This window comes from Callionymus lyra, chromosome 15, assembly GCF_982586985.1.
Source record: "Callionymus lyra chromosome 15, fCalLyr1.hap1.1, whole genome shotgun sequence".
Lineage (NCBI taxonomy): Eukaryota > Metazoa > Chordata > Actinopteri > Syngnathiformes > Callionymidae > Callionymus > Callionymus lyra.
Genome location: NC_141832.1, coordinates 6,947,449 through 6,960,510, shown reverse-complemented (window position 1 = coordinate 6,960,510; position 13,062 = coordinate 6,947,449). Strand labels below are relative to the sequence as shown.

The 13,062-nt window shown below is 40.5% G+C and overlaps 1 protein-coding gene across 1 annotated transcript; it reads right to left on the bottom strand.

Annotated features, from left to right (window-relative positions):
• Positions 1–111: 111 nt before the first annotated feature.
• fam117aa (family with sequence similarity 117 member Aa) lies at positions 112–12,115 on the bottom strand. Its single transcript, XM_087809083.1, has 9 exons — positions 11,994–12,115; positions 11,004–11,723; positions 9,821–9,966; positions 5,143–5,238; positions 4,866–4,970; positions 4,685–4,795; positions 4,411–4,615; positions 1,401–1,536; positions 112–1,206 (listed from the first exon to the last, which is right to left on the bottom strand). The coding sequence occupies exons 2-9, from the start codon at positions 11,122–11,124 to the stop codon at positions 1,005–1,007; spliced, it is 1,122 nt and encodes a 373-aa protein (XP_087665209.1). The 5' UTR covers positions 11,125–11,723; positions 11,994–12,115; the 3' UTR covers positions 112–1,004.
• Between the last annotated feature and the right edge of the window lie 947 nt (positions 12,116–13,062).

Sequence of the window (13,062 nt, the reverse complement as noted above, 5' to 3'; positions counted from 1 at the left end):
ACTTCATCGAGTCGATGTTGCGAGTTAATAATATTTAATGTTATATTTAATAATGTGCAGATGATTGTCTTACTAAACACTGAATAAAACACATCTTTGTAATATGTTTTTATTCACCATGTACAAAAAAAAAAACACGCGTCAAACTCTCGTGTTTCCGGTGAACAAACTCATTCAACCTTTTAACTCTATTTGGCGAAAACGTGATGAAAGGAAATGACGTGAGAAACTGATTTCTTGCGTTGATAGAAAAATATAACGTCACTCGAGCTACAAAAATAAACATCTTCCAAATAAAAAAAAACACGTAGAAACACGTTCAAGAAACAAAGAGTTCAGTCCCGAAGATTCTAAAGTTCCGTTTCTTTGATGTTTCAAAATAAAAGCATCTCTCAGACCCAGTTGAAAATAAGAACCAGGGACCCCGTGTGCGTAGACCTACGTGGATTTCCTACTAAAAAACATGCACCTGCACAACAACACACATGTATTTGTATTTCATTTCTAGAATAAAAGTGTTTTCTGTTTAAAACATCACGTGTTGCTGCTTTTAAAGAAATAGTTTCAGTTAAAACACGTTTGATTTAGAATAACGACGTGAGGTGATTCCATCTGTGACTCTTGTAGACTCGCACATAATATTGTTCGATACGTTTTAAAAACAATATTCGACACGTCTTGATCTGAATTGTGTGAAAAACTAAAATAAAAACTATTTGTTTTAAAACGATCATGTCATAACAAACATGTGAATTATTTAATATCCACTCGTGTCACGAACACGTGTGTCTGTGTCAAATACTGATCCATATTGAAGTTAGTGTGTCCGATACACAACTGTGTGACGACACTTGTTCACATGAGGCCCCTGTCCATCAAAACAAAGTCACTTCAGCTGCGTGTGACGTCATGATCCGCTGCCAGCGCCCCCTGGCGTTCAGTCAGTGCAGCAGAAGATTTTCTAAATCGCGTCTCAAGAGTTTTTCCTCTTCTCCTGGTGGAAGCTACTGCAGGTGTCGAGGTGGAGAGGCTGGACCTCCGGTGACCGGGGAGACGGTCAGGCCCCGGAACAGAAGGTCCATGGAGGGCAGGAGGGGCTTCAGGAGGCTGACGGGGCAGAAGGCGGATCCTCCGTGTGGAGTGAAGTTGACCTTGTTCAAGTCGGGACAGGACGACGGGAGGAAGATCTCGTCCGGACCACAAGACCTGCAGGACGGAGACGAACGTTTATGTGAGAAAACGCGTCACAATATTGAAGAAGTAAACATTTATGTCGGTGAAATTGTGAATTTTTCAATTAAAAGGTACATTTATATCGTGTAATTCAACTGTTTTTGAACTATTTAAACATTCAAGTATTAGCATCAAATCATTGGTTTCAACATTTGTGAAATACTTACATCGTCTCCTCGCTCACGCGCACTCGCTCGCAGCCCTCGGGCGGCTGTCGCTGGAAGGTCTTGTTGGGTTCTGGTGACCCAGGTCGCCGTGGCAACAGAATCAGAGGAGGCGACAGAGGAGTCGAGCTGAGAACCTCTGAACACAAACATGATAAATAAGAACCTCTGAACACAAACATGATAGATAAGAACCTCTGAACACAGACATGATGAGTAAGAACCTCTGAACACAAACATGATAGATAAGAACCTCTGAACACAGACATGATGAGTAAGAACCTCTGAACACAAACATGATAGATAAGAACCTCTGAACACAGACATGATGAGTAAGAACCTCTGAACACAAACATGATAGATAAGAACCTCTGAACACAGACATGATAGATAAGAACCTCTGAACACAAACATGATAGATAAGAACCTCTGAACACAAACATGATAGATAAGAACCTCTGAACACAAACATGATAGATAAGAACCTCTGAACACAAACATGATAGATAAGAACCTCTGAACACAAACATGATAGATAAGAACCTCTGAACACAAACATGATAAATAAGAACCTCTGAATACAAACATGATGAGTAAGAACCTCTGAACACAAACATGATAGATAAGAACCTCTGAACACAAACATGATAGATAAGAACCTCTGAACACAAACATGATAGATAAGAACCTCTGAATACAAACATGATAAATAAGAACCTCTGAATACAAACATGATAGATAAGAACCTCTGAACACAAACATGATAGATAAGAACCTCTGAACACAAACATGATAAATAAGAACCTCTGAATACAAACATGATGAGTAAGAACCTCTGAACACAAACATGATAGATAAGAACCTCTGAACACAAACATGATAGATAAGAACCTCTGAACACAAACATGATAGATAAGAACCTCTGAACACAAACATGATAGATAAGAACCTCTGAACACAGACATGATGAGTAAGAACCTCTGAACACAAACATGATAGATAAGAACCTCTGAACACAGACATGATAGATAAGAACCTCTGAACACAGACATGATAGATAAGAACCTCTGAACACAAACATGATAGATAAGAACCTCTGAACACAAACATGATAGATAAGAACCTCTGAACACAAACATGATAAATAAGAACCTCTGAATACAAACATGATGAGTAAGAACCTCTGAACACAAACATGATAGATAAGAACCTCTGAACACAGACATGATAGATAAGAACCTCTGAACACAGACATGATAGATAAGAACCTCTGAACACAGACATGATAGATAAGAACCTCTGAACACAAACATGATAGATAAGAACCTCTGAACACAAACATGATAAATAAGAACCTCTGAATACAAACATGATGAGTAAGAACCTCTGAACACAAACATGATAGATAAGAACCTCTGAACACAAACATGATAGATAAGAACCTCTGAACACAAACATGATAGATAAGAACCTCTGAACACAAACATGATGAGTAAGAACCTCTGAACACAAACATGATGAGTAAGAACCTCTGAACACAAACATGATAGATAAGAACCTCTGAACACAAGCATGATAGATAAGGACCTCTGAACACAAACATGATAGATAAGAACCTCTGAACACAAACATGATAAGTAAGAACCTCTGAACACAAACATGATAGATAAGAACCTCTGAACACAAACATGATAGATAAGAACCTCTGAACACAAACATGATAAATAAGAACCTCTGAATACAAACATGATGAGTAAGAACCTCTGAACACAAACATGATAGATAAGAACCTCTGAACACAGACATGATAGATAAGAACCTCTGAACACAGACATGATAGATAAGAACCTCTGAACACAGACATGATAGATAAGAACCTCTGAACACAAACATGATAGATAAGAACCTCTGAACACAAACATGATAGATAAGAACCTCTGAACACAAACATGATAAATAAGAACCTCTGAATACAAACATGATGAGTAAGAACCTCTGAACACAAACATGATAGATAAGAACCTCTGAACACAAACATGATAAATAAGAACCTCTGAATACAAACATGATGAGTAAGAACCTCTGAACACAAACATGATAGATAAGAACCTCTGAACACAAACATGATAGATAAGAACCTCTGAACACAAACATGATGAGTAAGAACCTCTGAACACAAACATGATGAGTAAGAACCTCTGAACACAAACATGATAGATAAGAACCTCTGAACACAAGCATGATAGATAAGGACCTCTGAACACAAACATGATAGATAAGAACCTCTGAACACAAACATGATAAGTAAGAACCTCTGAACACAAACATGATAGATAAGAACCTCTGAACACAAACATGATAGATAAGAACCTCTGAACACAAACATGATGAGTAAGAACCTCTGAACACAAACATGATAGATAAGAACCTCTGAACACAAACATGATAGATAAGAACCTCTGAACACAGACATGATGAGTAAGAACCTCTGAACACAAACATGATAGATAAGAACCTCTGAACACAAACATGATAGATAAGAACCTCTGAACACAAACATGATAGATAAGAACCTCTGAACACAGACATGATGAGTAAGAACCTCTGAACACAAACATGATAGATAAGAACCTCTGAACACAGACATGATAGATAAGAACCTCTGAACACAAACATGATAGATAAGAACCTCTGAACACAAACATGATAGATAAGAACCTCTGAACACAGACATGATGAGTAAGAACCTCTGAACACAAACATGATAGATAAGAACCTCTGAACACAAACATGATGAGTAAGAACCTCTGAACACAAACATGATAGATAAGAACCTCTGAACACAGACATGATAGATAAGAACCTCTGAACACAGACATGATGAGTAAGAACCTCTGAACACAAACATGATAGATAAGAACCTCTGAACACAAACATGATAGATAAGAACCTCTGAACACAAACATGATAGATAAGAACCTCTGAACACAAACATAAGTAAAGATAAACTCACCAGGCTCCAGCATGCGACAGGGAGACTGAGGGGGCGAGGCTGAGTTCACAGGAGAGTCTGGAGGCGACGGGTCAAGAGGACCCGGTGACGGAGGCGGAGAGAGGAGGGCTGGATCCGGAGTACCTGGAGAAGACTCGCTCTGAGAACCACTGCTGCATCTCTGGACCGGAACTGGAGCTCGGTGTCCGTCTGGGACGTCCAAGATCTGAGAAGGCGTCAACGAGAGTCAGGGTCAGAGTTCAGAGTTCAGAGTCGAGGTCTCAGCTTCTCTCACCTCCAGCTGGTCGTCATGTTTCTCGCACACAAACACTTCCTCCAGCTCCAGGTTCAGACCCTCCACACTGCGCCGCAGTCGTGGAGCGAGTCTGTTCAGAGGGATCCTGGTCTGAGGAGAGACTGGTGTCAGGACGGAGGTCACAGGGGGGTCACAGGGGGGTCACAGGGAGCAGGTCTACCTGAGTGGATCCTGCTGCGTGTCCTGAGGCATGAGGAGCATCAAATCCTGACGGCGGCGCAGTGTGTCGCGACCGCTTCTGCAGCTGCTGCCTCAGTCTGGCCACCTGGGGGCAGTGTTGTCACCGTCAGGAACAAGCTAACGGCTGACATTTAGCCAGCATCATCTCGCTAATGGCTACAGTTGAACTGGTGATTCAAGTCATTAGCAGCCTCTGAGCTTAACACGTATTACAAATGTTTGAACACTGAGAAGCAAGGTCAAAGGTCAAAGGTCACCTCTCTCAGGTGCTCCGCGCTGCCCCACGATGCCGAGCGCTTGTGACCCCCGAGACTTCTTCTTCCTGGACTCTCCTCCGCCCACGAGCTCGGAGTCTGAAAGAAGAAAGTTCATCAAGTTCATCAGAGACTAAACATCCTCGAGAAGAAGCCACGACTCTACACAGAGTCTCAGATGACCGAGCTCAAGGTCGCCACCTATCAGTCGACCTCAGGTACTAATACTGCAAATTATACTATAGATACACACAATACAAGTATATAAGGTGATAGTGTAGTAACAAGTATATATGTGTAGTATTGTCCAGTACTTGACTCTGGTGTTGTGATGGTGTAGTACAAGTATATATGTGTAGTATTGTCCAGTACTTGACTCTGGTGTTGTGATACTGTAGTAACAAATATATATGTGTAGTATTGTCCAGTACTTGACTCTGGTGTTGTGATGGTGTAGTACAAGTATATATGTGTAGTATTGTCCAGTACTTCACTCTGGTGTTGTGATAGTGTAGTAACAAGTATATATGTGTAGTATTGTCCAGTACTTGACTCTGGTGTTGTGATAGTGTAGTAACAAGTATATATGTGTAGTATTGTCCAGTACTTGACTCTGGTGTTGTGATAGTGTAGTAACAAGTATATATGTGTAGTATTGTCCAGTACTTGACTCTGGTGTTGTGATAGTGTAGTACAAGTATATATGTGTAGTATTGTCCAGTACTTGACTCTGGTGTTGTAGTATTTACAGACCACATGACTCTTGACGAAGTCGTAACTACTTTCATTTGTTTTCAAACCAAAATATGTCCAAACATCAGCTTTAAAAGCTCCTGGACTCACTGTATCCTCTCGTTCTCAGTCATCATTCTTACTGTAGCTGCGGAGCACGTAACGACTGCTGCCATCTAGAGGCCGGAGGCTTAATTGCAACACAAACATGAACAAAAATAATAATAATAATAATAAACAGTTAGGTGGAGACCTCGGGTCAAACCCAGACCCACACGGAGGGTCCTGTCTCCACTCTGGCCCGGGAACATCTCAGATCCAACAGAGCCGACGAGCTGTTAAAAGGGAAGTTTGGCAACAGATGCTGAACCTGAAGGTTCCGGCGGTTGCTCGTGGGTCGGGGCGGCACATCTGTCAGAACATCTGCAGAAGCGACGCCCCAGATAACACGAGGAAGCTCACGACCACATCTATAAATGAACACACACTTCCTGACGACGTACCGCTCGCCTCACTCTGGACCTCCTCTGGACACAAGGTTGTGGGTTCATCGCCGCGAGACCGTCCTGCTCATGTCCTGCTCATGACTGTCTCCGGGCGACTTCACGCCAAACCACTTGTGTGAGTCCACGGCAGCTAAATGTGTCTCGACCCAGAGAGTGTAGAGTTACACCAGAGACGACCTCACACACCCCCCCACACACACAGAGGGCATCATGGGAAACTATAAAAAGATCTTTGACTCTGTGAAGTTAATATAAACAAGTCTTCATGAAGTTATTATACAACCCAACTGCTATGATGACAAAGTACTACACACAGAGATGACTGCAAGTGTATCAGTGTCATTGTATTACATTGTTATATAGATTGATATAATAATATAACGTTTTCAATGTTTAAACTTTGTTTATTTTGAATAAAATAATTTAATCTTATCAATATTATTATTTTACACAGCGTTTTTTAATCCAAATAATTCAAAAATACATGTATGACGTTCGATATTTGTTTGAATCTTAGTATTTTTAATGTAATATAAATGTTGGTATAATAGAGTCTCCAGACTAGACCAACAGAGCTCAGAGCTACTGATCAAACTTTCAGCCAATCATGAGACAGAAAGACGGTCATGTGACTCACAGACGATCACGAGACTCACAGACAAAACTATCTTTGAAATGATATTTTATGGTTTATCGTTCAATGAAGTGTGTAGAAAACATGTTTTTAGTAACAATTAAATATTGTAATATTTGTTCATGTTTGTGTTGCAATTAAACCTCCGGCCTCTAGATGGCAGCAGTTACATCCTCCACAGCTACAGTAAGAATGATGACTGAGGACGAGAGGATACAGTGAGTCCAGCAGCTTTTAAAGCTGATGTTTGGACATATTTTGGTTTGAAAACAAATGAAAGTAGTTACGACTTCGTCAAGAGTCATGTGGTCTGTAAATACTACAACACCAGAGTCAAGTACTGGACAATACTACACATATATACTTGTTACTACACTATCACAACACCAGAGTCAAGTACTGGACAATACTACACATATATACTTGTTACTACACTATCACAACACCAGAGTCAAGTACTGGACAATACTACACATATATACTAGTTACTACACTATCACAACACCAGAGTCAAGTACTGGACAATACTACACATATATACTTGTTACTACACTATCACAACACCAGAGTCAAGTACTGGACAATACTACACATATATACTAGTTACTACACTATCACAACACCAGAGTCAAGTACTGGACAATACTACACATATATACTTGTTACTACACTATCACAACACCAGAGTCAAGTACTGGACAATACTACACATATATACTTGTTACTACACTATCACAACACCAGAGTCAAGTACTGGACAATACTACACATATATACTAGTTACTACACTATCACAACACCAGAGTCAAGTACTGGACAATACTACACAATTATACTAGTTACTACACTATCACAACACCAGAGCCAAGTACTGGACAATACTACACAATTATACTAGTTACTACACTATCACAACACCAGAGCCAAGTACTGGACAATACTACACATATATACTAGTTACTACACTATCACAACACCAGAGTCAAGTACTGGACAATACTACACAATTATACTAGTAACTACACTATCACAACACCAGAGTCAAGTACTGGACAATACTACACAATTATACTACTTACTACACCATCACAACACCAGAGTCAAGTACTGGACAATACTACACATATATACTAGTTACTACACTATCACAACACCAGAGTCAAGTACTGGACAATACTACACAATTATACTAGTTACTACACTATCACAACACCTGAGTCAAGTACTGGACAATACTACACATATATACTTGTTACTACACTATCACAACACCAAAGTCAAGTACTGGACAATACTACACATATCTACTTGTTACTTCACTATCACAACACCAGAGTCAAGTACTGGACAATACTACACATATATACTTGTTACTACACTATCACAACACCAGAGCCAAGTACTGGACAATACTACACATATATACTAGTTACTACACTATCACAACACCAGAGTCAAGTACTGGACAATACTACACATATATACTTGTTACTACACTATCACAACACCAGAGTCAAGTACTGGACAATACTACACATATATACTTGTTACTACACTATCACAACACCAGAGTCAAGTACTGGACAATACTACACATATATACTAGTTACTACACTATCACAACACCAGAGTCAAGTACTGGACAATACTACACAATTATACTAGTTACTACACTATCACAACACCAGAGCCAAGTACTGGACAATACTACACAATTATACTAGTTACTACACTATCACAACACCAGAGCCAAGTACTGGACAATACTACACATATATACTAGTTACTACACTATCACAACACCAGAGTCAAGTACTGGACAATACTACACAATTATACTAGTAACTACACTATCACAACACCAGAGTCAAGTACTGGACAATACTACACAATTATACTACTTACTACACTATCACAACACCAGAGTCAAGTACTGGACAATACTACACATATATACTAGTTACTACACTATCACAACACCAGAGTCAAGTACTGGACAATACTACACAATTATACTAGTTACTACACTATCACAACACCTGAGTCAAGTACTGGACAATACTTCACATATATACTTGTTACTACACTATCACAACACCAAAGTCAAGTACTGGACAATACTACACATATCTACTTGTTACTTCACTATCACAACACCAGAGTCAAGTACTGGACAATACTACACATATATACTTGTTACTACACTATCACAACACCAGAGCCAAGTACTGGACAATACTACACATATATACTTGTTACTACACTATCACAACACCACAGTCAAGTACTTGACAATACTACACATATATACTTGTTACTACACTATCACAACACCAGAGTCAAGTACTGGACAATACTACACATATATACTTGTTACTACACTATCACAACACCACAGTCAAGTACTTGACAATACTACACATATATACTTGTTACTACACTATCACAACACCAAAGTCAAGTACTGGACAATACTACACATATATACTTGTTACTACACTATCACAACACCACAGTCAAGTACTTGACAATACTACACATATATACTTGTTACTACACTATCACTAAACATCACTATATATCTTTGTATCATGATACCATCAACACACTTTGCTCCTGGAGTAACATGTTTAGTGTGAGTCGAACAGAAGAATCAGGAGCGAGGTGTGGGGTGAGGGGTGAGGGGTGAGGGGGATGGGGTGTCGTGGTAATGAGGTCAGAGGGTCTGCGCCTCACAATGGAGGAAGAAGGGGGTTCTGGTTCTGTGTCAGCAGCTGCTCCACATCCACTCACACCTGCACACGGTTACCTGCGTGGCCTTGTCGTTGACGCACGTCACACCCGACGCTTCTGCTTCTCGGGGCCACTGACCCTGCAGGTAGGGGCCCACGATGGCGTCCAGGGAGAGGGTCCGGCGGATGGTGGGCTTGGGCGGGCGAGCGGCGCTCCAGGCTACTGCACATGGAACGAATACAACTATTATATCGTTTGTTTCCAGAGAAACTCTCAATAAAACCTTTAATTCAATATATCATTAAAGTTCGATGAAGTTGTTAAAAGTGTTTTAAGTGAATCAATTAAATTAAGAAAACTTTAGTCATTTTTATTGAATAAAATGTATTTTTTTTTTACTTCTGATCTCTTCAATTTTCTGGGGAAGATTTAATAATTAAATAATGAATGAACACTGAAGCATCCTTGTGCTAATGCCTACAGACTATAAACAACTTTGAAAATGATGGTTAAACGATCACTTTGTAGTTCCAGCAGTAAAACTTAATTAATATTAACGTTAATATTTCATTATAATCATGTTATTATTTATATAATTATATTGTAATTATTGCAATCTGACATTTGTTTAACATTTAAATCATTTATCAACGACACAAATGTCCCAATTGTAAACAAATAATAGAACATGTATAAAAATGAAGATTATTGAATAAAATCATACCCTTTTTATTGTGTTGTTTTATTTTTAAACATCTTTTGTTTCTTTTGAACGACTCTCGGTGAAGGTTTAAGTTTTATCAGATTTGTAATTATACGAAAGTGTATATTAGTAAATGTTTTCAAACGTAAGAGTTGACTATTATTAAAGTGATAAATAAATAAATAAGATCCAAGTGATGATCAAATGTTTACAACTTCAGTTGCGTTGAAGCAGGTCTGCGCATGCGTCAGTCCTATGGTGGTCTTGGGCAGAAGTCGTGGTTGAACTAAAACCAGAACCGTGTTCGATACTCGATAATCCGCCTGAAGACTCAACGAATCACCTCCGCGTGGAGACGGTTTATCGCGTTAAATCGTTTGTTGCTCTTGAGTTTGTTGTTGATTCGAAACTACAACTTCTGAAAACGAACTCCATTGCAAAACGGGCCGTTTTAACTTTTAAACTTCATTTTAAAAGTGGTTTGAGACTAAAGTGATGAATGAAAGGTACTGGTGTGTTCGTGTCGATGTCTGCTGTGGTTCGGCGTGTGTTTTACCCGTCCTGAGCTCCCTGCTGAGCAGAACCGAGCCTCTCTGGAGCAGGTAGGGCACGGTGGCTCTGAGGGGCAGCAGGCTGGTGCTGCTCCCCCGGAGAGACGCTCCAGTCCGGGCGGACATGCTTCACTGCTGCGCTCTCGCCTCCATGTTCGTGTCAAGAGTTCCTTCAGTTGACAACAGGTCTTCTTCTGCTCGCCATGATGATGTTTCTCTCCGAGTCACAGAAAAGTGACACTAACTGCTGAGACTTGGGAACAGAAGCCGAGGCTGAAACTCGCCTTTTGATTGGTGGCGCCGGGATACTACTGCGCGCTGATTGGCCGACACGTCTGTCAAACGCGAGGGGAGCGCACCGTGACCCCGCCCACCTTCTTTCCTCGACTTTTGTAAGTAAGTAAGTAAGTAATTTGTGGCTCTTTTCTTACTCCTCCTCCTCGTCCTCTTCCTCCATCCTCACCCTCTCCTCTCCTCTTCCTCCTCCCCCTCTCCCTCCCCCTCTCCCTCCTCCTCCTCCTCTCCCTCTACCCATTCCTCCTCCTCTTCCTCTTTCTCCTCTCCCTCCTTCTCCTCTTCCTCCTCCTCGACCTCCTTCTCGTCTTCCTCTCCCTCCTCCTCCTCCTCTTCCTCCTTCTCCTCCTCCTCCTCCTCCTCCTCTTCCTCCTCCTCCTCCTCCTTTCCCTCTTCCTCCTCCTCCTCCTTCTCCTCTTCCTCCTCTTCCTCTTCTTCCTCCTCCTCCCTCTCCCTCCTCGTCCTCGTCCTCTCCCTCCTTCTCCTCTTCCTCCTCCTCCTCTTCCTCCTCCTCACCCTCCCTCCTCTTCCTCCTCCTCCTCCTCACCCTCCTCTTCCTCCTCCTCCTCTTCCTTTCCCTCTTCCTCCTCCTCCTTCTCCTCTTCTTCCTTCTCCTCTTCCTCCTCTTCCTACTCTTCCTCTTCTTCCTCCTCCTCACCCTCCCTCCTCTTCCTCCTCCTCCTCTTCCTCCTCCTCCTCACCCTCCTCTTCCTCCTCCTCCTCCTCCTTTCCCTCTTCCTCCTCCTTCTCCTCTTCTTCCTTCTCCTCTTCCTCCTCTTCCTCTTCTTCCTCCTCCTCCCTCTCCCTCCTCGTCCTCCTCCTCCTCTTCCTCCTCCTCACCCTCCCTCCTCTTCCTCCTCCTCCTCCTCCTCCTCCTCCTCCTCCTCCTCCTCTCAGTGTGTGTGGCCCTCATATGTGGGTCAAAGACCTCCTGAGGTCACCGTGAGTTTAGGGAGCAGCTCTGACTCTATTATGAGGATCAATGATGATTGACAGATTCATGCTCGATTGTTCTGGTCTGTCACACACTGTTATTGAAATGAGTTCACATGGTGACGTCATCAGCATTTCAACAAGTACTTCAGTACACAGTATTAGTACATGTATTTGTTTAGAGTCACTTTTGTGTGTTCATTGCTGTTGTTAAGTGTTTAATTAAATAATATCATTAAATAATTATTAAAGAATATTTACTTTTATAATTGTACAGCACGACTCATGCTACAGTACTAGTAGTACTGATAGTACTAGTACTACTAGTACTATCAGAAACTAGTACTATCAGTACTAGTAGTACCAGTACTATCTGATAGTACTAGTTCTATCAGTAGTGATACACTCTGTGCTTAATGTGTAATTAATTAAAGTACATTAAGTCATAGTTTGATTAAATTATGGGTCTTTTATACTTGTACTGAATTTTATTTTGAATAACTTACTTTTGTACTGTTTTCAATGTATTGTCATATTTATTGAATCATGTTTTAATTAAAGTTATATGTTTATTATGTATTTATATAAATACTGTTATCATTGTAATCATTAAATACACTGGACTTCAGAAGTAAATAAACTTTGTGTTGAGATAAATAAATATTTACATCACATTATAAAAACTTCCAGTAAAACAAATATTGTTATTTAGTTAATTATAAATGTTTATTTGGAAACATTACTCATGATATCTCTGAATTAAAATGTAATATTATTATCTATTGTTTAAACCTACTACAGGTGACGTCATCAGCATTGTAGTACACACGCTGACCA

What these genes read in the sequence shown, in the direction of transcription:
- fam117aa (XM_087809083.1), bottom strand. Translation starts at nt 11,124, where the DNA reads ATGTCCGCCCGGACTGGAGCGTCTCTCCGGGGGAGCAGCACCAGCCTG. An exon ending in ACGCAGCAGGATCCACTCAG is followed by an intron (nt 4,796 to 4,865) that starts GTAGACCTGCTC and finishes GTCTCTCCTCAG; the next exon opens with ACCAGGATCCCTCTGAACAG. An exon ending in CGCGTGAGCGAGGAGACGAT is followed by an intron (nt 1,207 to 1,400) that starts GTAAGTATTTCA and finishes TCCGTCCTGCAG; the next exon opens with GTCTTGTGGTCCGGACGAGA.